The sequence below is a fragment of the Callorhinchus milii genome, unplaced genomic scaffold (assembly GCF_018977255.1).
Source record: "Callorhinchus milii isolate IMCB2004 unplaced genomic scaffold, IMCB_Cmil_1.0 Scaffold17, whole genome shotgun sequence".
In the NCBI taxonomy this organism is placed as follows: Eukaryota; Metazoa; Chordata; class Chondrichthyes; order Chimaeriformes; family Callorhinchidae; genus Callorhinchus; species Callorhinchus milii.
This window is the reverse complement of record NW_024704758.1, coordinates 3,196,590-3,222,057: the sequence shown is the minus strand read 5'-3', so window position 1 is coordinate 3,222,057 and position 25,468 is coordinate 3,196,590. Positions and strand designations below refer to the sequence as shown.

The following is a 25,468-nucleotide window of genomic DNA, read 5'->3' as shown; positions in this document are numbered from 1 at the left end:
TCTCCGTGCGATTCCACAACAGCCAATTTAAAAAGTAGCAACAACGACTCGCCTTTACATAGGCACTCAAAGTAGTTTGCGCAAACAAGCGCGGCACCTCGGTCAGGAGGTTACTCTGGAGCTGAACTGGCTCCAAGGTGACATGTTTGGCCACAGAATGTAGAGATTGAGTCCACCCTCTGTTGCGGTCTTGATAGTCCGGCTCCTGAGCCAGGAGGGTCCGCAGTATTCCAGGGCACTGCTGATGTGTATTCCAGGGTACAGCACAGCTTATCCTTCCACTCAGCTCCTGTTAACCCTGCAAACCAAAGCCGTAACAGGCAGGGTAGTCCTAGCTAGACGAGCAGTGGGAAAGCAGTGTGGGGGCGGGGCTGGCAGTGTGGGGGCGGGGCTGGCAGTGTGGGGGGCGGGGCTGGCAGTGTGGGGGCGGGGCTGGCAGTGTGGGGGCGGGGCTGGCAGTGTGGGGGACGGGGCTGGCAGTGTGGGGGGCGGGGCTGGCAGTGCGGGGGCGGGGCTGGCAGTGTGGGGGCGGGGCTGGCAGTGTGGGGGCGGGGCTGGCAGTGTGGGGGGCGGGGCTGGCAGTGTGGGGGCGGGGCTGGCAGTGTGGGGGGCGGGGCTCTCAGTGTGGGGGCGGGGCTGGCAGTGGGGGGGCGGGGCTGGCAGTGGGGGGCGGGGCTGGCAGTGTGGGGGCGGGGCTGGCAGTGTGGGGGCGGGGCTGGCAGTGTGGGGGCGGGGCTGGCAGTTGGGGGCGGGGCTGGCAGTGTGGGGCGGGGCTGGCAGTGTGGGGGCGGGGCTGGCAGTGTGGGGGCGGGGCTGGCAGTGTGGGGCGGGGCTGGCAGTGTGGGGGCGGGGCTGGCAGTGTGGGGGCGGGGCTGGCAGTGTGGGGGCGGGGCTGGCAGTGTGGGGGCGGGGCTGGCAGTGTGGGGGCGGGGCTGGCAGTGTGGGGGCGGGGCTGGCAGTGTGGGGCGGGGCTGTCAGTGTGGGGGGCGGGGCTGGCAGTGGGGGGGCGGGGCTGGCAGTGGGGGGGCGGGGCTGGCAGTGGGGGGGCACAGAGGGACCCTCTTGTCTGTGGGCGGCGGATCTTTGGTCAAACGTGAGCCGTCATTGTTGCGTTTCGAACCCCGGAACGCGCGGCGGTTTGTTTCCAGAAAGTTCTCCAGAGAGAGCGTCAGGTGATAATAATAATAATAATAATAACAATAACAATAACAATAACAATAATAATAATAGTATTCCTCGCATTTGATAGAGCGCTGTATCGCGTCGTTGCGCCGTCTCAAAGCGCTTCACGGAATAGACTGTAAAGTGTAGTGACTGTACATTCGGGGGTGAAACGTCCCCAAATGCTCCCCCTCCCCCCCCCGCCCTCCCCACCCACTCCCCCCCACCCCCCCCTCCCCCCAATCCCCCCACTCCTCCCCGCTCCCCCACGCCCCCCTCCACCCCCCCGCCCACTCCCCCCACTCTCCCTCCCTCCCCCTCCCCCCCCACACTCCCTCCCCCCCTTCCCCCCACACTCCCCCTCCCCCCCCCCCCCCACTCCCCCGCGTACGTCTCTTAGGTTTGACCTTTCCTGTGTGGCTGACGTGTCGTTTCCTTTAATTCAGGCCACGAGCGGATTCTTTGGCCTCAATTTGTGGTTCGTTTGAAGAGCGCGGTCCAAGGATCATGAGTTCCAGCTCAAATCTGAAGGGAAATGTTTCTACCGTGAGCTCACCTATTCCCACAGTAACTCACGCTGCATAGTGTTACGGCCACAGGGTTTACAGCACAAGGTCCAGGGGAAGCCAAGCGGGTGGCAGGGGAGACCCGCTTGCCTCCCCCTCCGAGCGCTCAGGAGAGGCTTCCTGACAGACCTCGGCGTGTTGAGCTGCGGGAGTGGAAACACCAGCCACTGCTGCAGTCTTGTCAGGTCGTCCCTTCCAGAGGAGTCGAAGCCGAGCGCGGGTCTCCTGACAGCCACATTCCCAGCCCCAACGTGGTTGACGTCCAACAGAACCCAAAGCATATGCTGGGGTTCCCAACCATGGGCTCCTGCCGCTGCAACATAGTGAGTCGCACGGCTGATTAAGAGAGAGAGAGGGTGATTGAGAGATGGAGATGGGGGAGAGGTAGGGGAGAGAGAAAGAAAGGGGGAGTGATTCAAAGACGGAGGGGAGAGAGAGAGTGTGGTTGGGGGGAGTGGAGGGAGGTTGGGGGGGTTGTGATAGAGAGAGAGTAATTCAGAGAGGGAGAGAGAGAAAGAGAGTTTGGCGAAACACCAATTTTTGCTGGAAAGGTAAAGCCTGCTGGAAGACAACCTGGAGTCTCAGTTTGTGAACATGGGTTCATATATCATGAGCATCCACCATGATTGTTTTGCAGAGAGGTAAGAAGATGCTTCTCAAGCACCACACCTGCAACTGCTGGAACAAATCCTGACGTAGGAATGTGTGTTGAAGTTGTGGGCAGGAGATGGTGGCAAATGCTCTCACACATATTAATGCTGAGCTGTGCTGCTCAACAGGATAGTTCTTGTTACCTGCTATCAACATATTGTGGGCTCAACTCTATGCTTGTCAGATGTCAAATCACAAAGTAGTGACAATCCTCGGAGGGTACTCTTGAAGCTGAACTGGCTCTAAGATAACATGATGCTTGACAACAAAATGTCAGGATAGAGTCAATCTTTTGTGGCGGACTTGTTTATCTCGTTTCTGAACCAGGTGGGTCTGCAGTACACCAGGGCATTGCCGATGACAGCCCATCCAGCCTGGCTCATAAGCAGACTTGTGGCAGGAATTCGTCACACTCAGCTCCTGTTAACCAAAACCATAACTAGTAAGGTGTTCCTAGTGGGACAAGCAACCGGAAAGCTTGCCAAACAGAGATATCAATGCTAGTTTATGTGGTTGAGGTCCATCAGTACCTAACGCATACTCTGGGGTTCCCAACTATTGGCTATAACCAGTTTGTACCTAATACTCTCCGGAATTAGGTAAACAGGATGTGTCACTCCAGGGAGACAGTATGCATTCTATCCCAATACACAGGAATTTCCATGTGTAGGGTGAAATGCATGAATTGCTCAGCCTTCTTTGGCTAATTTTGAGCACTTTGGTGATTTTTTTGCACGTGTCAATCGGCGAAACTAAAACAAACATACAGTTGTTACTGACTCTGGACGATTCTCTTTTAGACACAGGACTGCCTCAACAGCTTCAATATTTCCAAAGAGAAGCTACGGGATATCTCCAGGCGGTTGCTGTTGGAGATGGAGAAGGGACTAAGAAAGGAAACACACAATGACGCTACCCTAAAGATGCTGCCAGCCTTCGTCAAGGCGAAACCTGATGGCACTGGTCAGTGATGTGATTATCATGTGGGTGTGGTACTAACACCTGTGTTGCTCAGTGACACTGACCCTGTGTATCTAACCCCAGTGTCACTCAGGGATGCTGAACCCACAAAGATGGGGCCCTTCTCCCATTGCTCAAGGTTAGGCTCTTCCCCCAAATTTTCCCCCATCCATCAGGCTCTTCCTTCCTTGTCTCATGGTGTCAAGCTCTTCTATACCTTTGTCCCATGAGGTTCATCACCTTTACTGACTGCTGCTCTCCCTTGCTCTTTCCCCTATCCTGTTGGGTTGTGCTCTTCCCTCGCCCCACCCCTGTCTCGCAAGGTTATGCTTTATCCATAGGTGCTCTATGGAGTCAAACTCTTCTCCACCATCTTTCCCCAGGCTTAGGCTGTTCCCTGCCCCCTGTCTTGTTTTTACAGAATCAGTTTCACCTTTTATTGCCAAATTGCTAATTGTGTCTGTAGATCTCTTCAATCAGAGACATGTTTTCTTGATCTCCTGACAGAAAAAGGAGACTTCCTGGTAATTCAATTGTCTGGAGTCAATTTCCGTACATTGTGGGTGAGCGTGAATGCCAGCAAAAAGGAACTACTTTTGAAGGAGGAGGCATTTACACTACCAAAGAAAATGCTGCACAGCTCAGGAGAAGAGGTATGAGCATTTCTATTCCAGTTACACAAATGGAAGTTTCTGAGACAGATAATATGAGGATTAAGTAAAGGAAGAATTTATCACATTGAAACATCTTAAAGTGCTTCACAAGTAATAACTTACATTAACCATGTCAATCTCAAACCATCCGTCTTTTCTGCCCATGGAGAAAATTGTTCTCTAACACATGCCTTCTCGACAGCTGAACTCCTGTCCCTATGTTCCAGTTCTCAATACCTCAGATGACTTCTTTTTATTAATCCTAGCTCTCTCCCCATATCTCTTAAACATTTATTGTAATGCTCAGGTGCTTTTCTAGTTAGGCTTCCGTCTTGTTGGCATTAGATGCAAGAAGTTTGCGCTCCTCCTGGCCCTGATGTGTGCCAGAGAAGCTGATAGAACATCGGTGGACCTGAAGTCGCAGCTGGTGAAGGAGACGTAGATTTGTGTATCATCTGCATGCATGTGGAGGTTGACCCCATGTCTGTGGATGACACTGCCAAGAGGGAGCATGTAGATGAGGAAAAGGAGGGGGTCAAGGATGGAGCCCTGGTGTATAAGAGGATTCGGGCTGTGGGGTTGTGGATTATCTCCCTTAACTCCTCCATCCCACTGTCTCCCACCCAACACACCTCCATCTCTTTCTGACCCCAACCCCCACACCCCCCCCATCTCCGTCTCCCCTTTCTTCTGCCCTAATTTCATCTGAACTCCTGCTTCTCTGCCCTCGCGTTGACATTACCTCCTCGGGTCCCCTTTGTATCCAACCCCTAGCTCGGGTACAAACCCTTGATTGACCAGCACCTTGGAAAGTCCGCTTAACATGAAAGGCGCTATATAAATGTAATTTATTGTTGTTGGTTATTAACCCCAATGTCCATTTTCAATTATAGTTCTTTGACTACATCGCTGACTGTCTCGCCATATTCATGGACAATCAAAATATCAAGCACCAGATCCTGTCACTGGGATTTATCTTCTCCTTTCCCTGCAGACAGACAAGAATTGATGAGGTCAGCAGCCTTCAATATGAATTCAGTTAGCTGAATCACATGCACAGATGATATGTAAAATATTCTCCATCCTCTAAGACTGAAATCCCTATGGTGATGCTGTGTAGTTGAGGGTAGTTTCATCTTGTAAATACTGAGTGCCCATCTCTTTACTGTAGGCCTGTCTGGGTGGGACGGCTCTCTGAAGTCTGTCAGGCTGGGGTTGTTCTCTTGTAACATGGGAGCTGCTCTTCTGCTCTATTGAGACTTGTCTGGGTGGAAATGAACCATGATTTGCTGCTGTGGATTCAATTGTATTTGCAGGGGATTCTGATCAACTGGACAAAAGATTTCCATGTCAGTGGAGTTGAAGGCAAAGATGTTGTTCAATTCCTGCAAGATGCCATTCGACGTAGAGGGGTAAGAGACTGAGAGCTGTGTGTAATCCTGCCTTTGTGTATCCAAACCAAGCTGAGATTTCCATGTATCCCACCTACACATGGAGATCCCAGAGATAGATTGCTGGAATGGAATGATACTCTTTCCCTGGAGGGTCTCATCCTGCTTACTTAATTCTGGAATGTATTAAATGCAGGTTTGTAAGAGCCATGGTTTGGGTATCTGTGCATTGGGGTCGAACCAGCTAAAACTGCACAGCTTGCCATTTATATTGCTGATATGAGCTGATTCTGTGACCAAGGTTCTGTTTCTCTGTGACAGGATTACGAAATTGGTGCAGTGGCTGTACTCAATGACACTGTCGGAACTATGATTAGCTGTGGCTATGAAGATCCGAACTGTGAGATTGGATTCATTGTGGGTGAGACACTGAATTAATTTTAAAATTAGAGCTAAGCTGTGATATCAGGAAGCAGTTTTTCATCCGAAGTGTAGTGGAAATCTGGAACTCCCTCCCCTAAAAGGCTGTGGATGCTGGATCTGTTCAAATTTTCAAGACTGAGGTGATTGAGGTGTAAGTATATTAAGGGATATGGGGCAAGGCCAGCTAATTGTAGTTGAGGTACAAATGATTAATAATTATTTGGTTACTCAATCCACATCTGTTTGTATAACACTGCTGTGCGCAATTGGCTGCCCCATTTTGCCCACATAATATACAGTTAGTTCACTTTACAGTATATTCTGTGAAGCGCTTTGAGTGGTCTCAATGATGTGATAAGGCGTTATATCAAATGTAAGGATTATTATTATTATATTATTAATTGCTCTTTTGAAGAACCAGCACAGACTGATCGGCTGAATAACCTTCCTTGTTCTAAAATTTGGTAGAACATCTTTAAAGGTATAATTTTTGGTTTATCTTTCTTTCTGTGACCAAGGTTTTGTTGTTGTTGTTGTTTCTATAAGAATGTTCTCCACTGCTTCCTGAGTGCACAGTGAAGCTGCTTCTGATCCTGGTTCTCTTGGTTCTGCCTTGGAAGGCTGACCATGTTGAATATCAGTACTGAAGGCCAATATCAGCACCTTGGGACAAAGTGAAAGGTGCTTTACAAATGTAATTTTGTTTTTTGATGTTGAAGGAGGGTATCATGCTTATCACGTGCATTAAGCATAGTGACTGTATTTGTATGGAAAGGCGCCAGACAGTTTATGTCCCCACAAATTGTGAAGAAGTGAATAACCATTGGTACTTTAGCCTAGACTGTAAGTTCAGAGACCTGATTTAACCCACAACCTTCTGATCTAGAGGTGGGATTGCTACCAGTTGGGCTAGATTGACACTTGATACACTTCTTCACCCATCGCATTGTGGGTTTCAAGAGCAATGTAGACGAGTATGTGAAGGGTAGAGGCTTGAGGGGTATGGCAGGGCAATGGGATTGCAATTGCAGCTTGCTCTGAGAACCAGTGCAGACTTAATGGGCCAAATGGTCTCCTTCTGTGCTGTAAATTTCAATGATTCTATGAAAGGTTCTATAACAACAACAACAAAATTACATTTGTATAGCACCTTACACGTTAGAAGGACGTCTCAATGTGGCGCGTCGTCGGAATTGAGCTGAGTCCAAGGTGATGTTCTTGGCGACGGAAGTCAAAATAAAGGCAACCCTCTGTGGCGGTCTCAGTTAGTCCAATTCCGGAACCAAGTGGGTTCACAGTATTCTAGTGCACCTCTGATGACACACCAGCCACCCTGGCTCGTCAACAAGATTTAGAAGGGCAGACACTGAGATAAAGGATTCTTCCCACTCAGCTCTTGGTAACCATGCATCCAAGTTTTACCAGACAGCACTTGCAATGGCAACTTGTGTGGTTTTATCTGGGTAAACTCCAGCAGTTACCCCAATACAACCAAATTTCAGCTCTCACTTGCCTGCACTGAATAAGTGGGGTGGATTCTTCAGGGAGAGACTTCTTCTCTAAGCTTTCCTGTACATGCAGAATTGCCCATTGCCTTCCCAACATTGTTCCTCAAATTTTTTGTGTCTTCAATTCCAGGGCCAGGTACAAGTGCTTGTTACATGGAGGAGATGCGGAATGTCGAACTCATTGAAGGCGACGAAGGACGGATGTGCGTGAATGTTGAGTGGGGGGGGTTCGGATCGGATGGCTCTTTGAATGACATCCGGACAGAGTTTGACTTGGAGCTGGACAGTTTATCTCTAGCACCTGGAACTCAGATGTGAGTGATCACTGTCTCCAGACACCCAATTTAACTACGTATTTCTGGTTATCATCAGGATAGGGTTTGGTCAGTGCGAGTCCAGTCACACAGCAGGGCAAATGGGATTACTCAATATATATCGCCAGGTAATTGTTTCACCTTGTATTGGTGCCTGTGAGTCTCATATAGAATCCCAGGTCCCAGGATATGGGACATTACAGACTAGATGGAAAACCTTCCGAAAAGGGAGTGGAACCAGCCAAGAGCTTGATCCACATTGGAGGTCAGGAACAATAAGTGTGAAATAACAAGTCAGGTGGCAGTTGCTAATTGTTAGCTGACCAGTTGAAACTAGCTCTGTCTGAGGCGTATATAAAGGGGAGACTTGCAAGAGCATCAGTTGAACAGCAAATCCAACGGAGTAAGCTGTGAACGGAGTGATGTGGGAACAGAGTAAGACTTAGTGAAGGAATTTGGTGAGAGTGGGAATTAGGTGCAGAGGGGAAGGAGGTGCTAATATTAAAGAAAAGGGAATATGGCAGAACAGCTGAGACCTGTTGCATGCACATTGTGCTACATGTGGAAACTCCAGGATGCTTTGTGTGCCCTGGATAGCCACATGTGCAGAAAGTGCCTCCGGCTGCTGGAGCTGAAGCTCAGGGTTTCTGAGCTGGAGGAGAGGCTGGTGTCACTGCAGTGCATACGGGAAGATGAAGTCTTTATGGATCACACGTTTCAGAAGGTGGTCACCCCGCAGCCACAGAGAGTTCAGGAGGAGAGTTCAGTGGGTGACCACCCGGCATGGTAGGAAGGCGAGACAGACAGGGTAGAAATCCCCCGGGAGTGTGTCACTTAATGTGCTGAGTTGTGTTTTCTGTACTGGTCAGAGTGACGACACTTTGGAAGAGTGCAATCGTTTTGCATTCTTTTGCACAGGCCAAGTGCACTCACTACTGTAAGAAAACAGAAGTGAAGGTGTGAAGATCAGGTGGAAACTGGAATTTCTATGCAACATGCATTCAAACCAACATATCATTGATAAAAATAATCTTTACATTTCATATTAGCGACTTTCATGTCAGGAAGACATCCTAAAGCAGTTCACAGGATACTGTAAAGTGTAGTGACTGTTTTGTTGGCGAGCACAACAGCTAATTTGTGCACAGCAATGTCCCGTAAACAGCCATGACCAAGTGAATGACCGATTTTATTTGAGGGATTGTTGAACGGGTCACAGGGAGAAACTCACTTCGCTTTTCGAATAGTACCATGGGATCTTTAACCCACAAACAGGCTGACGGAGCCTCGATTTAAAATCTGATCCAAAGAATGGCATCTCCAACTATGTAGCACATTCCAAGCTCTGCAATGGAGTGTTATCTTAGACTGCAAGTTTCAAGTCCCAATATGGAGCTTGAAGTCACAACTTTCTGATTCAGAGGTAAGACTGCTACCAGGCTGATACTGCACTGTCGACTGTTACTGCACATCAACACTTTGCGCCTAACTGTGTGATGTTGATTTACACTCAATTCTGTTGGTTATGGTTATACTTTTATTTTGATCTCATTGACACAGATTTGAGAAGATGATAAGTCATATGTACTTGGGTGAGATTGTCCGCCTCATTCTGGTGAAACTGTTGAATGAGAATGTTCTTTTCAGTGGAAAGGCAAAGCCAGTACTGGTGACCAGATGGAAATTTGAAAGCGAGTTGGTTTCTGAAATTGAAAGGTAAATTTCTCAGCACAGTGGCTGCATTAAAACAGATAGAAATTTATATTTGCATTGTAGATGCATCCATTGTGACTGATATTTTATGTGACAGATAGCCTTCAGGAATAATGCAATTTAAATTGTGTTCTCAAGTGATGTAGTGCAGGCTGATATTGGCAGGATTTGAATTTTCATCTGCATTTCCCTCACACAATAACTATATGCGAGGAACATGGGGATCAGTGAGGCAGGAAAATCTGATAGTCAGTCCTCGGTGTTCAAGTGGAATCAATTACAACATTTAAAAGGAATTAAGGGAGAGAGGGAGCTTTCTAATTCGTAGCAGAGATCATCTGCATGGAGGGTAGAAGAGCTGGTGGAAGGGGTGGAGTAGATTGAAAGCTGCAACTTGTAGCTCAACTGCCCTGCCATATTTCCAGAAGTTGAAGTACTCATTATTTAATCAATTTTATTTAGTATTTGTTTATTTACATGCCTCTTATTAATTCCTATTTTTATTATTTCCATATTTAGCAGCTCTTTAGTTCGCCATATAGTTGTGAGATGTATAATTGAATGCTTGCTTTTGTTTTTCAGTTACTCTCTTATATATACAATAATAATCCTTGCATTTGATATAGCGCCTTATCACATCTCAAAATGCTTCACAGAATGTAAAGTGAATTGACTATATTTTTGGGTGAAATGTGGCAGCCAATTGCACACAATAGTGTCCCACAAACAGTTGTGGATTGAGTGACCAATTTTTTTTCACCCTTAGAAAATCGATCCACCAATCAACTAACAACCGGGTTCCTACTTACTGCTAGGTAAACAGAGGCGTGTGGAGTAAGGAAACTTACCCAACGTTTCACCCTGCTGGGAATTGAACCCAGGATTGGTACACGGAAATGACGCCACGTAGTCTTGGCCTTGGTTCAGGCGGGAGATTTTGAAAATGGATCTCCAATGCCTACATCAAACTGTTGGCTGCAACTCCTGCTCACCCAACAGTACCCGGTCCTCACTGGCCTCGCTCCTTGAGACCTCATTCCGGTGTCTGCTGGCCTCACTCCTGCCACAACACGTTGATCTCGTGTAAAGAGAGCAGCTACAAGCTGCATTGGAACAACTCGCTCACTGCCGCCACCCCCACCGATCCTATTTACCTCTTGCCCACTGGCCTCGAATCAGCTCTCGCAAGTGCTTACGCCAGCCGGTCATGCTCCTCTTCTATAAACCTCCTGGTTCCTGAAGCACTGATTGCTCACATCGTTGCAATCGCTGCTCACGTCTGCACACCCGCCTTCTCACATCTGTGCATGCCTGGAAACCTTCCTGTCTTTTCCCGTACCTTTAATTTATTCAGTTTTCTGTCTTATATTCTAGTGAAAAAAGTGGACTTGATAAAGTAAAGAACATCCTGAAGGATTTTGTGCAGGATCCTAGTGAGTTGGATTGTACCAATGTCCAGCAGATCTGCCGTGCTGTATTCAATCGCACTACTAACATCTGCGCTGCTGGTCTTGCTGCAATCTTGACCAGGATAAAAAAAAACAGGAATCTTTCTCGTCTCAAGATCAGCATCGGGGTGGGTGGAACTGTTTACAGAGAACATCCCAAGTAAGTGACGTTGAGAGATTTTGTCGCACAGCAGGTATTTCGAAACATGTAGATATGCAGCTGCTTCTCAAGCCTCACACCTCCAACTAGTGGAACATCACTCAGTGATGTGTGTGCCAAGATGTGGATAGGAAGATGGTGGATAGGAAGATGGTGGAAAAGCTTTCACGTATTTCAGATCAATGGTCTGTGGCAGTCTCGGGAGAGACTTGCCATCTTCATCCAACGCCTCTCCTCCCTCATCCACCGCAGTGGGACCACACTCACCTGGTTCGAATCCTACTTAACCAACTGCCATCACTTCATCTCCGCAAGCAGTTTTTTCTGCACAGTCACCTGAGGCATACCCCAAGGCGTCATCCTTGACACCCTTCTTTTCCTGAATTACATGCAATAAAAAGATGAATAGAATGGGTATTCTAGAAGGATAAGATCGAATGAGTGAAAGAACCTTTTTCATCTGAATCTCTCTTGTGATCATTCCATATGATACATTCCCCTCCCGTTATTCATGTTTTCACCTTCAACATTGATTTGCAGTTGTGTTAAATGAGTGTAAGCACTCTGTACAGAGAGAATCAGAAGTGTACTTTGTGATTAATTCATGATTCTGGAATGCCTTTCATTAATTCCTGGAGACAACTAGCACCATTAATAGAAGGAAAATAAGAACATTTGCATGAATATTGCATCCTTCATGTGGGGTAGCATTTCAGAGAACTTAAAATGGAGTCAAATCATAAGTTGGCATGAGAGGAGAAAATAACCCTCTAGTTTCTTGTTTTACATCTGAGCTTGGACTTACTACTATGAAATGATCTGTATGTCTGTAACTAAATGTTTAAAGCCTAAACCATTTGTCCCTGTTTTTGTGTTAGGTTCCAAAAAATCCTGAATGCTGCTATTAAATTGCTGACTCCAGATGTTGAATTCAAGTTTCTTCTCTCTGACGATGGTAGTAGTAAAGGTGCGGCATTGCTTACAGCTGTGGCCACCCGACTTGCTGCCCAGCGTTATGAGATCAACAAGATCCTCAATCCATTCAAACTAACCCATGAGAAGCTCACCAATCTGAAGCAAAGGATAAGGAAGGAGATGGAAATGGGTCTAAAGGCAGAAACCCACGATAAGAGCTCGATTGCTATGTTGCCAACATTTGTAAACCATTTACCTAACGGTTCAGGTGAGATATTGTGGAACTTTCTTTCCTAAATTCTGCAATTCCTTTACACTTGTGAAAAATTGAATGGATGTTAATACTATTACTCACAATAAATTACATTTGTATAGTGTCTTTCACATTGGAAGGACGTCCCAAAGCGCGGATAGTCAAGGATATGCACCCGAGCTGGGGGTTGGGATCAGGAGGGGTGGAGGGCAGTGAAGATGAGGGTTGGGTTTATGGGTTCATATAGTCTGGTGTGGAAGAGGACCACAAGCTGCAGGGAGGCAGAGAGGGAAAACAGCTTGTGGAGGGAAGAGTTTGGAAGACCGAGAAGCAGGCAGTTAACGTAATCGAGCATGGATGTGATGAATGTATGGATGAAGGTCTCGGCAGCCTGAGGTGAGAGTCAGTGGCAGAGCTGAGGGAGGGCAGAACAGGTTCATGGCATGGATGTGGGGTTTGAAGGACAGTTGAGGGTGAAACAAGACACAAAGGATCCATATTGGCTAAGTGAGGTATAGAGTGTATCTACGAATGCGTATAGGAGGGCATGGTGGGAGCCAGTCAAGAGCGCTCAGTCTTGTTGACATTCAATTGAAGAAAGTTAGCTCTCATTCAGGAAGTCTTACAAATAATCCGACAGGTCAGCAGTGGTCTTGCAGTCAAAGGTGGAGGTAGAGAGATAGAGTTGGATGTCATCCACATGGAAGTTAATGTGGAAGTGTGTGAATGAAGTCATGATTACCCCCGGAAAGCAATCCACCAATCGACTGACAACCAGGTTGCTACTTACTGCTAGGTAAACAGAAGCTTGCGGAGTAAGAAAACTTGCCTAAGGTTTTGCCCTGCCCGGGAATCAAACCTGCGTCCTCTCGCTTGTGAGGCCAGCCAGCACCATGCTATGGGACTCCACATTTGTAGTTTTAAACAGAGGCACACAGAGTTGGATTTTGCATTAAGGAGAAGAAACTTGATGGGACATGATCCAGATTTTTAAACAGCAGAGGCTCAGGCGATGTTGACATGAGAACTCTGAGGCCACACAATGAACACAGGGAAGACCTAAACAAAACAGGTTCAAAGGTTCAAGCCTCAAGTGAGATGGGATATCTCAAACTCCCAACAAAACTACATGGCTATTCTGGAGTTTTGTTCAATTTACTCTTTGGCTCTAGATTTTTGCAGGACATTTATTCCACAGGTGAAAAAAGTAGAATTTATGTGCTCCGTGGACGGAGTGAGCTCGACAGCTTTCATGTGAACTTAGGAACAGAACAAAGTGGGGTTTTTCTGTTGAATCTCGGTACAACACAACGGATTTATACAATGGAACAAAAGCGCTTGGGCAAATGGCAGAGAGTAAAAACATGAGCTGCGTAGTGAGTTTTCTTATTTGCACATTCATTTTCAGAGCAGGGCAACTTCCTGGCACTGGAAATTGGAGATTTTATTCGCTTCTTACTGATAAAGATTTCCAATCCAGACGAACGAGAAGCTGACACCATATCTCAGTCCTACAACATTCCCACCGATGTGCTCGAGAGCACTGGAGTGCAGGTATTGAAAATAAACCGATAGAGTTCAACTCCTGTGTATAAACCTGACTAGTCAAAACAGCATTGGAGCTCTGGACTCAGAAATTATTTCAGTTTATGATATGTTGTGACCAGAGCCGGATTAACTTTGATGAGGGCTCAGGGCTATTTTAGGTTTGGAGGTCCCTCTTTGCATGTCCCATTCCTTCCGTTTAATGTTTTAACACCACCCAACTCCATGGCAATGCCAAACACTCTATTGCTAATTTATCTCGGTTATTTTCCGTTTTTTAAATGTGACTTAACAATTGTAAAGCTGAACCAAAGTTTAAAACAAACAAAACATGAGGCCGTCATGATGAAACTGGAAGCCATGACTGAATCCTGGATTTTATCCGGAATGCACTGCCTGAAAGAGTGGTGAAAGCAGATTTGATAATAGCTTTCAAGAGGGAATTAGATATGTACTTACAAAGGAACTATTTACAGGGTTATGGAGTAAGAGCGGGGAAGTGGAACTAATTGGTAGCTCTTTCAAAGAGCCGACACAGCCACAATGGGCTGAATGGCCTCCTTCTGTACTGTAAGATTCTATGATTTGTTATTCCCAGCTTTTTGATCATGTTGTGGAGTGCATCGCTGACTTTCTGCGAAAGAATAAAATTGAGGGAACTCTGCCGCTGGGATTCACATTCTCCTTCCCCTGTAAACAGACCAAACTGGATGAGGTGAGGTTGGACATATGCGTTATATAGAATGGTACTTTATAGGTGAAGTAATGAATCATGTCAAGCAATGTGAGGATAATGAGAGGGTAAGCTCGAGATAGAATAGTAAAATGCGGGGTGTTGGAGTGAGAGTTGATATAACACTGGTGTGAGAGTTGTATCCAGAAGTGCTGCTGGAGTGAGAGTGATAGACACAATTGTGCTGGCGCATTTGCCTACAAATACACAGTCACTCCATCTTAGAGTAATTGCTGTGAAGTACTTTGACACGTCCTTCTGACATAATAAGGCGCTCTTCCAAATGATTATTATTATTGTTATTACGGTTTAAATCACTGTGTAGAGAGAGATTCTAAGTGGTTTTCAGTGATGGTCAGCCAGACCAATAACACCGCCATGTTACATATGAATGGATATTACATTTCTTAATTTATTTGAGCTTCCTAAAATAGCTACTTTTTGCAGGAAGTTGATATTTTGTTCCCCAGGTAATTTGTCAAACCATTTTTGAATAGTTTTATTGACAGTCCCAGTTGCACTGATGATTATTGGAACTAGGTTTGATTTACATTGCCACGTATGTCCGCATTCAATTTGTAGATCGATATATTTCCTGATCAATCCCTAGTTCCTCATTTTTCACATTGTAATCACTTGGGATAGTGTAGGAGGGTCAGAGTGGTGCCTAGAAAACAAAACTTTAACCAAAGTTTGTTCACCACAGGAGAGAAGGAAGATGCAGAGGTGGAAAAGCAGATATTTTGCCACTTTCAGATTCTCTTCTACTAATTCTTCTAATGTATGCTACGCAGGAGGTTGTTGAATAAGGAAAAAAGAGAAAAATGGACCACTTTGTCATTTGAATGCCGGGGACCTTCACACTTGATTGAGGCAGAAGCTGCTGCTTAAATTCTGCACCTTCTATTGGTGGAACCATCGCTTAATGGGAAGGAATGTGTGCCTGAGCTGGGACAGGCAGAGGGTGGCAATACTCTTACGCATTTTATGCTGAGATGTGTTGCCCACTAGGAAGTTCCTTGAACCTGCCATCCACCTAGTGAGGGCTCAAACCTGTGCTTGTCGGATGTCAAACAACAAATTAGTGACTGTGGGGTGGAGGGGGAGATCTTCTTGAAGCTGAACTGGTCCAAGGTGACATGCCTGGCAATAGAATGTTGGAATCGAGCCTGCCTGCTTGGTAGTCCAGTTCTTGAGCCAAACGGGTCTGCAGTATTCCAGGGCACTCCTGGTTCATCAGCAAGACCTGGAAGGGTAGACCAGTCACTGGGGGGAGGGAGTCATCCCACTCAGCTCTTGTTAACCCTGTAAACCAAAGCCCTAATGGGTAGGTGGGTCCTAGCTGGACAAATACTGGGAAAGCTTCCGAACAGCGATATCAATGACAAGCTATGCAGTCCAGCAGTTACCCCACACTCTGGAGTTCCAAGCCTTGGCTCTTGCCAACCTGCACATAATACTTTGGGGAATTAGGTAAGCAGGATGCGTCCCTCCAGGGAAAGAGTGCGGACTCCATTCCAACAATCTATTCTGGGATTTCCATGTTTAGGTGGAATGCATGGACATCTCAGCTTGCTTTAGAGACTCTTAAGCATGGTGATGGGTTTCTGCATGTGTCAGACAGCCAGCTGACCAAAAATCTTGCCCTGCCATCCCTCAGGTCCTTAGTGGTATTTCCTTGTTCAGTTTTGTTTTTATTTGTCAAAAACAAACTGATTAGCGACACCCCTTTTTGATTTTTCCTTATTCTAAGGTTTAACACAGCAGTGTGTGGATGATGCCTACATTCAAAGAATGAGGAAGACCCTTCAAAGTAGGTGATCTCTCTTTACTTACCAATAAGGTCTTCTTTCTTTGAATATAATGAACTCCCACACACGCTTTCTCCTTTCTCTCAGCCTTTGGGCACAATCTTACAAATTATTATTTATAATTGGTCAAAATTAAGTGAGGATGCCAGAAATGATACATCTTGTGGCAAAGGCACGATGGGCCAATTGGCTACTTTTGTGCAGAAAAATTCTTTTTATAGCATGATAATAATTGTTGCATTTGGTATAGCTCATGTCATTGAGATGTCCCAAAGCGCTTCACAGGATACACTGTAAAGCGGTGTGACTGTATATTTTATGGGTGTATGCAACAGCCAATTTGTGCACAGCAGTATCCCACAAATACCCACAGAGTGCGTGACTGATTTTACCTGGGAGATTGTTGGCCAGGACCCTGGGAGAAACTCCCTTCTCTTTATATTTGTGCCATTGGATCTTTAACATCCACCTGAACAGGCAGACGGAACGTCGGTTTAATGTCTCATCTGAAGCATAGCATATCCAACAAAGAGGTACACCCCAGCATTGCATTGGTTCCAAGTCTGGTCATTGGGCTTGAATCCACAAACTTCTGACTCAGAGGCAATAGTGCTGCCAACTGTGCCAGGCTGATGGTGGTATTCATGGGTGTGACATAGCGAACTAGAAATGCTTAAGGGCTTTTTTTCTGACTGTAAAATCCCCAACATTTTGTGAATCCAGGTAGACCTAATCCTTTGGTGTGTGAATATGTTATCACATTTGAAGAATGAAGACGTAATCTTGCTTTTTTCTTCCAGTGCCAGCCTGAATTTCTGACCCACACTCGCCTTAATGATTTTTCATTTGTCAAAGAAAATCTTGCTTTTGTCAATTTCTTTGAAGATGTACCATTGTTTAATGCCTCTTGAGTAAAGCCACACCTCTTGCATTTGATGGCTCCCTCGTAATCATTCTCCATCCAGTAATATTCTTGGCCTCACTATTCCTTCTCACAATCTTGGGCAGAATGCAACAAAAAGATATTCTGTTGGGTGATCTTTCTCTCACCTCCAACCATCTCTCTTTCTCTTGTGATCTGTTTTGTTGATCCTGATCTCGACCCGTGGATCTCAAACTATTAAATAATATTTATAATCCTTGCATTTGATGTAGGGCCTTAGCATTTTGTTGAGACATCTTAAAGCGCTTCACAGAATATACTGTAAAGTGAATTGACTATATAGTTTGTTAACGAAATGCGGCAGCCAATTGCACACAGCAGTGTCCCACAAACAATCATGGATTGAGTCGCCACGTTTTTTTATCCCTTCTTCAGCCAGTGGTGCTCGGGGAGAGGGTGCACACACATGCCCTGCGGCGCTCCCTGTGAACTGTCGTCCAGCCTTCAGCAGCACTGAGCCCAACTGCCGGGCACTGTGCGACATATACACTCATCCTCCCTCCCCCAAACTGGGAAATGCTTCTTTGGCCACACAAAATTCTGCGGGTGATTTGACCACAATGTCCGCATTTGGGAAATGTTGTTCTATGCAGCTGTGATCTTTTCTGTCTTGTTCCTCGCAATTCATTGTCCTGTGAATTCTTCCACCTCCCTCTGTCAATACGCGGTTTCAATAAAGATTCATTACACCCTTACAATAATTAATTCTTTCACAGAACTAAGGAATTTATTCCCCCTCGGAATCTCCTTTTCCTCCTAAAATCAATGGGTATTTAAAGGCCAAGCTTAAGTATCACCTGGTCATTACTTAATCATAGAAGTTGCTTGGAAAGAGTAGCCCATTCAAACCATTGATCTTCCTGGAGCTAACCTGTACGGTGGGCATTGGCCCTTCACTTGGGTCTCTCCGTAAGAGATTTTGATCAGTTTTTCAGTTATTGTTGTTCTGCTGTGCAGGGCTTTCTCATAAAATGGACCAAGGGACTGAAGATAACAGGCTGTGAAGGGAAGAATGTGGTGCTTCTGTTGCGAGAGGCCATTTCTCGCAAAAAAGAACTTACTCGTAAACTGAAAGCAACACACAAACTACCTCCTACATTTTCCCAGGATATTGATTTGGAAATTGTTGCTTTTGTAAATGACACGGTTGGAACAATGATGGCTGGTGCTTTTAAAGACCCAAAGTGTGAAATTGGCCTTGTTGTGGGTGAGTACCCCATTGCACAGATTATTAATTTGAAGAGCTACTGATGGGTAATACTGAGGGATCTTCAATCGTGGCCTTTTTTCCACTAGACAATTTTTACACTTTGCCGGATTTCTACAATTGCAATGAGTCATTTTTTAATTATTGTAATTTGCGCATCAAACCCACTTTATTAATTTCACAATTTAGGCCTCATTCTTGAGTGATAAATAGTCAGTAAATCAAACCAAAAGAGATCTACAAACAATAATCCTTGTATTTGATACAGCTCCTTATCACTTCTTCGAGACATCTCAAAGCGCTTCACAGAATTTACTGTAAAGTGAATTGATGTATATTTTGTGGGCAAAATGCGGCAGCCAATTGCGCACAGCAATGTCCCACAAACTTGCATAAGCTGTATCATATATGACTTATGTAAGAGACCTGTAGTGTATTGATTAGAGCACTCGCCTCACAAGCGAGAAGACATAAGAACATAAGAATTTGCTAGGTTCAAGAAGACCAAGGTTCATCCACTTCTCCTTCCACCAAACTGGCAGTCGCATGACATGTCGTGTCTCAAACTATACCAAGTTATTATTTCCTAACAGAACACTATCTAATTTGTTCTACCAGCACTCTTTACACTTTGATATTGATCTCTTACATGGAACCTTATCAAAGACAATCTGAAACAATAATCACTGCATTATTCTGTTATCCTGCATTGCATTATCCTGGGTAGGAGGAGGCTCATGTGAAGCATAAACACCGGACAGTTGGGTCAAATAGCCTGTCTCTGTATATTCTAATGTATCCTCATCTACACTTTGAGATGTCTCGAAGATGTGATAAGGTGTTATATAAAATACAAGGATTATTATTATATTATGCTCTTTTATTACTTAAAAAAAAGATTGGTCGTTTGACCAATTCTATTCAGGAATCTGTACTGACTGTTCCCGAGAAAGATTTTTCTCCAGATGCTTAGCTATTTTTTTTCAGCGTTGACATGAGATGAACTGGCCTCATCTTGTTTCAAACATTTCACCCAATTCCATGTATCAGCTTCAGTCACACAATTACTGATTCTAGAGTTTCTCTCTCTCTCTCATGTCTCAAGGCTATGACTGCTTACTGTATGACAATCTCACACTGTGTCTGCAGGAACCGGCACCAACGCATGTTACATGGAGGAGATGAGGAACATTGAGATGGTGCTTGGCGATGAAGGACGAATGTGCATCAATACGGAGTGGGGAGCATTTGGGGACAATGGTTGTCTGGAAGACATTGTCACATCATATGACAAACAACTGGATAATTATTCTCAGAACCCAGGACAACAAACGTAAGAAATTCTGCCCCAACCTGCTCCCTGATTAAAGTTCCAATCTGTAAGGTGCTTCTTATATTGAGAAAAGACATGCTTTGTCTTAATTGGGTAACATCACACGCTACTGGATTCTCTGCTCCTGTCACTTCACGAGGTTCTTTCCTGAGGGAAATCATGCAAGTGATCATTTGATTCTTCCCTCTTTGGTTCTATCACAGTTAACTAAATATAATAATCCTTGTATTTCATATAGTGCTTTCACGTCTTCTAGATGTCTCAAAGTGCTTCACAGAATAGACTGTAAAGTGAATTGATTGTGTATATTAAGAGAATGATCAAGTAAAATGGTTAGATGAGTAAAAACAGAGGGTGTAGATACTAAATATTGTGAATATCTTCCCATCTTGCGGCAAACATTCAGGATCATGTCTGCAGTGGGTCCATTATTACATCTCATTTGCTTCCACTCTGCAAGAATAACATCAGCTTGCATTTATTTAGCATCCTTCATGTAAAGTAATGTTTCAGAGTGTTTTAAAAGGACAGGGTTGGATGCTAAATAGGTGAGGGTGACATAGACTTGTTCAAAGAGGTAGGAGTTAAATAAAATAATCCTTGCACTTGATACAGCATCTTATCATGTTGTTGAGAAGTCTAAAGGCTTCACAGGAAGTACAGTGACAGTGTGTATTTTGCAGATGAACGCAACATCCAATTCGCACACAGCAATGTCCCACATTAAATGAATGACCAGTTTTATCTGGGGGATTGTTGGCCAGCATACCAGGAGAAACTCCCTTCTCTTTTCAAATTGTGCCGTGGGATCTTAATGTCCACCTGAACAAGCAGACAGGATCTTGGTTTAATGTTTCATCTGAAGAACGGCACTTTTGACAATACAGTGCTGGTTTTGGAGTATGAATATTAGGTATTGGAGTTTAGACTACATGAGTTCCAAGTCCTTAAAGAGAACCTTAGAAATTTTGTGACTCTTTTGAGAGCAATCCCTTCGGTCCAATTTACCTGCCGTTTCCTTGAAATGAATCCACCGGAAACAGGAACACAGTGAAGACTGGCAAGGAGGGGGTGATAGATGTGAGGTGCAAGTGAGGATGCATATGGTGGAGTTTGGGATGATTGTACCTTCTGAATGGTGGAGCAAGGAAGAACAGTGAGCAGAACACTTTCTACAAACAACAAAATGATCCTTGAGGTTCTGCTGATGTCTTTATTCGTCCATGTAAATTTGACATCCTTCCTCCCTTTCCTCTTCCCTCACTCCACTAACCTTGCATCCTCCACCAATTCTTCTAACATCCTCCCAGTCACATCCACTCACCCTTTTGTTTAAGAAACAATTAAAATCTCCTCCCAAATCACATTCTCAGTCCTCAACACTTCTATTTAGTAATTTAATTTCAAGGCTCAATTATGGAAATTCCCTCCTCATTGGCCTTCCCAACTCTTCCCTTCACAAGCTGCGGATCATCCAAAACTCTGCAGCTTGTATACTCTCACACGCCAGGCTCCGGGTCCCCATCACTCCCACCCTCGCCCCACTCTGACTCCCCATCTCTCAGAGGATTGAATTCAAGATCCTCGTCCTCACTTTCAAGGCCATCCATGGCCTTGCCCCCTCCTACCTCTCTGACCTGTTGACTCCCTACCAACCTGCCCCCTTCCTCCGTTCAGCGGGCTCCGGCCTGCTCCATGTCTCCCGCCCGACCCGCCCTACAATCGGTGGCCGGGCTTTCAGCCTCTCTGTCCCGACACTCTGGAACTCCATCCCACAGTCCCTTCACCTCGCTTCCTTTCTTGCCTCCTTCAAGGCTGGTCTCAAGACCTTCCTCTTCGATCATGCCTTTGGTCTCCCTCCAACCTCTCTGCCTTCCCTCACCCCTACACCACCCCTCCCCCATGCTCGGCCCTGACCCCTGACTGTCCAGCGCCTTGGGACATCCTCCCGAAGTGAAAGGCGATCTATAAATATAATTTTCTTGTTGTTAACCCTTTTGTGCACCTCTGAACACGAACAGAAAACTGCACTACACTGGCAAAGTAGCTTGTTAGCGAGGCTGCTGTATCTGACCGCTCTGTCCTCTCCACAGGTATGAAAAGCTGATCAGTTCTATGTACCTGGGTGAAATTACCCGGACTATTCTCATCGATTTGACTGAAAAAGGAATCCTCTTCCATGGCAAAATCTCAGAACAGCTAAATACAGAAAACATATTTAACGAAGTCATTCTCGCACAGCTTGAAAGGTGACTAAATCATTGATCACACCCAGGTCGCGCTCCCCAGTCTCCCTCCCAGCTCACATTCCCCATTCAGTTTGTATAAATTGCTTTGAAACATTTTCCTAACATGAAAGACTCTATATAAATGAAAATTGTTGTCTGATGTCTGCTCTTCTCTGTATTAACAGAGATGACATCGGACTGTTGCAAATACGTTCAATCCTTCAAAACCTTGGATTGGAAAGCACGTGTGATGACAGCATGATTGTGAAGGAGGTGTGTCTGACCACGTCTAAACGAGCAGCTAATCTCTGTGGCGTTGGCATTGCTAATGTCGTGGAGAAAATAAGAGAAAACCGAGGACTGGAAGAACTAAAAATCACTGTCGGAGTGGATGGCACTTTGTACAAGTTACACCCACAGTAAGCAGCTATAAGTTTAATTCCCACTTGGGATGTCGCTACCTTTAGTTATTTTCGGGGACTGAAACCAGGGTTAGGGTTAGGACTGGACCATCTGACAATCACTGTTGCAGTGACTGGCTCTTTGTACAATGTGGACCCACAGTAAGTAACTTCTCAAAAATTCTGGAAATGGTTTTAATTCTCATGTGTATGTGTATTTCCTTTCATTGTTAAAACATACCACATAGTAGGAGACTATACTGCCCATTTTTCCATGTCAGAGTTTGCTCCTTCAAGAAGCCAACCATTCTTATTCCTTGCTCTTTTCCATATCCTCTAATTGCTGTCCTGTAGCTCAGTGGTTAGAGCACTCGCTTTGCAAGCGAGAGACCTGAGTTCAATTCCAGGCAGAGGGCGAAACCTTGGGCAAGTTTCCTTACTCCACACAGAGCCTAATAATAATCCCTCCAAAACCAAAACAATAATAAATTGATCATTTTCAATCTACGACTGTTTGTGGGACATTGCTGTGCGCAATTGGCTGCAGCGTTCGCCCACAAATATACAGTCAATTCACTTTACAGTGTGTTCTGTGAAGCGCTTTGGGACGTCCTCCCGACGTGAAAAGCGCTATATCAAATACAAGGATTATTATTATTATTATTATACTCTTCCTCTGCCTGTGCTTGTCAATTCTTTCTTAAATGTCACAATCAAATCTAGTTAATCGGGAATCCTATTTTTAGCTCACCATAATCTTTTTTTTCCAGTCAAATTGCCTGGATCTTCAACTTTTCCTTCCATATAATAATATTTGTAATACTATTTTCCTTCTACATGTTCACAGTGAATCTAGCCATATTGTGGTCACCATTACCCAAATCCCACTAAGTTTCAGCTCCAACTTGCTCCACTTCATTCCCCAACAGCAGGTTAACTTATGATTTCCTTCCTGGTTGGAGAAGTAACATATTTATTTTTATAACAAAAACTTTTGACTCTTAAATGTAACTCTTCTGGAATTTGAAAATCATTGTCATGCTGCCATTTATCTCATTCTGCTTCTCATCACAGTTTTTCCAGAGTTGTGGAGGAAACAGTGAAGACACTTGCCCCAAAGTGTGTGGTTAAATTCACGATGATAGAAAACGGATCATGCTTGGGTGCAGCTCTTGTTGCAGCAGTTATGTGGCAACAACGAGAGCTAGGATAACAGTCCGAATGTGTCTGAGTTGAAATTGGCACTGCAGGAATTTGTAGTGCAAAATCAGGCTAATACTGTGAATAATTGGTGTCAGCTTCAGTGACTCTGCAGAAGATGATTGCAACAAGAGGTGTTAATCTACCCTTACTGTTTCCTCATGTGAGACCAGACGGACAAACGACTGTCTAGACCTCATGGATTTATGGATGAGCTCCTTGAAATGTGCTCCCTGGTCATAGGCTCCTCCGAAATAAATGACCTACAAAATATGCTCTCTGGATATTTGTTACTCAGACGTAGGCAGAAGGGAATTTCTTCTCGGTTTGGGACATTGCTGTGCATAAAATGGCTGGCACATTTGCTTCCAGATACACAGTAACTACATTTGACAGCAATTCCCTATGAAACACTTCTAAATATTACAAAATAGCACCGCATCAAATATGAATGATTATTTAGCAAGACATTTGCTCCCTGAAGATAATAATAATAATCCTTGCATTTGACAGTGTGAAGTCCTATAGCCCGTAGTTAGAGTACTCGTCTCGCAAGTGAGAGGACCTGGGTTCGATTCCCGGCAGGGTGAAACCCTGGGCAAGTTGGGCAAATTGGGCAAGTTTCCTTACTCCACATGTCTGTTTATCTAGCAATAGGAACCTGGTTGTTAATCAATAGGTGGATCACTTTTCCAGGGATAATAATTCCTTCAAAAAATGTATAATAAATTGGTCACTCAATCCACGACTGTTTGGGTACACTGCTGTGTGCAATTGGTTGCCGTGTTTCACCCACAAAATGTAGTCAATTCACTTTGCAGTATAATCTGTGAAGTGCTTTGAAATGTCCCAAACAAGTGATAAGGTGTTATATCAAATGCAAGGATTATTATTATTATACAGCACTTTTTACGTCTTTGAGATGTCTCAAAACGCTTTACAGAATATACTGTAAAGGGAATTGACTATATTTTGTGAGTGGAACACGGTAGCAAATTTTGCACAATAGTGTCTCACAAACAATCGTGGATTGAGTGACCAGATTTTTTTTTAAATTACTTTTTTTTAAGGGATTATTGCCCCAGGAAAGTGATCTGCCAATCAACTAATAACTGAGTTCCTACTTACTGCTAGCTAAACAGGCGTGTGGAGTAAGGAAAATAATAATGTATTCCTGTGCTTTATGTTCCTCCTGTGCATTCAACACTGCAGAAAAGTCTTAAACTTCAGTCTTAATATGGAAGATGGTTTCTTTTTAAGAGCTACAGAAAACTGGATTCCAGTTTAAAACTTAATTTAAGAATCTTCAACAATTCTGCATCACCTTCAATCTTAAAACAAAATGGTCTTATATTTATATAGCCTTGGCATAACACTAATGTCATGTTTAGATGTTAGCCGTGGTTCTCGGATGTGTTACGAGTTTAAATTTGCTGTTGTTTATGAATTAATGTTGCAAATAAAAGTAGTTCAGTTACTATCAAACACGGCCGGAATCTTTGTGCTTTACTTGAATTTCTGTGATCTCACTTGCATCGGGACTAATCTGGGATTTATACAGTCAATTCACTTCACTTATACAGTCAATTCATCCTGCAGTCCCACCGCCTCACCCCCTCCTTTGCCTCCTTCAAGACCCATCACCAGTCTGGAACAGTTTCACCTTGCTTCCCCCGCTGGCCTTCACCCTTCCCAATCCCGACTCCCAGCTCGGGTCCAAAACACTGACTGTCCAGCACCTTGGGACGTCCTCCCGACGTGAAAGGCGCTTTACAAATGTTGTTGTTGTTGTGGTGGTGGAAGCTGGCCACGTGGTGGTGAGTTGGGATGCAACTGTTTGAGACTGAGACTGCTTGAGCGTGTCTCTTGGAATTCTTGTAAAAAATAATAACAATAATAATAATAATAATCCTTGCATTTGATATAGTGCTTTTCACATCTTCTAGACGTC

The 25,468-nt window shown here is 44.7% G+C and overlaps 1 protein-coding gene across 2 annotated transcripts; it reads left to right on the top strand.

The window, feature by feature from the left end:
- Nucleotides 1–1,034: 1,034 nt before the first annotated feature.
- On the top strand, nucleotides 1,035–24,045 carry LOC103190173 (hexokinase-1-like). Of its 2 annotated transcripts, XM_042341658.1 has the most exons (18): nucleotides 1,035–1,172; nucleotides 1,608–1,707; nucleotides 3,179–3,341; nucleotides 3,846–3,991; nucleotides 4,885–5,004; nucleotides 5,308–5,403; nucleotides 5,704–5,803; nucleotides 7,444–7,627; nucleotides 9,188–9,343; nucleotides 10,715–10,948; nucleotides 11,827–12,131; nucleotides 13,525–13,670; nucleotides 14,260–14,376; nucleotides 18,106–18,355; nucleotides 19,505–19,688; nucleotides 21,782–21,937; nucleotides 22,102–22,335; nucleotides 23,392–24,045. In XM_042341658.1, exons 2-18 carry the CDS (start codon nucleotides 1,669–1,671, stop codon nucleotides 23,528–23,530), a joined length of 2,769 nt encoding a protein of 922 aa, XP_042197592.1. In that variant the 5' UTR covers nucleotides 1,035–1,172; nucleotides 1,608–1,668; the 3' UTR covers nucleotides 23,531–24,045. The 2 variants fall into 2 exon arrangements, with proteins under 2 accessions (XP_042197592.1, XP_042197593.1); XM_042341659.1 differs by lacking the exon at nucleotides 9,188–9,343.
- The last annotated feature ends 1,423 nt before the right edge of the window (nucleotides 24,046–25,468 follow it).

Bases quoted from the DNA above. Each gene is read 5' to 3' on its own strand.
- LOC103190173 (XM_042341658.1), top strand. From the start codon at position 1,669: ATGAGTTCCAGCTCAAATCTGAAGGGAAATGTTTCTACC. The intron at 5,804-7,443 runs GTGAGACACTGA...CTTCAATTCCAG, and splicing joins TGAGATTGGATTCATTGTGG to GGCCAGGTACAAGTGCTTGT. The intron at 14,377-18,105 runs GTGAGGTTGGAC...TCTGCTGTGCAG, and splicing joins AACAGACCAAACTGGATGAG to GGCTTTCTCATAAAATGGAC.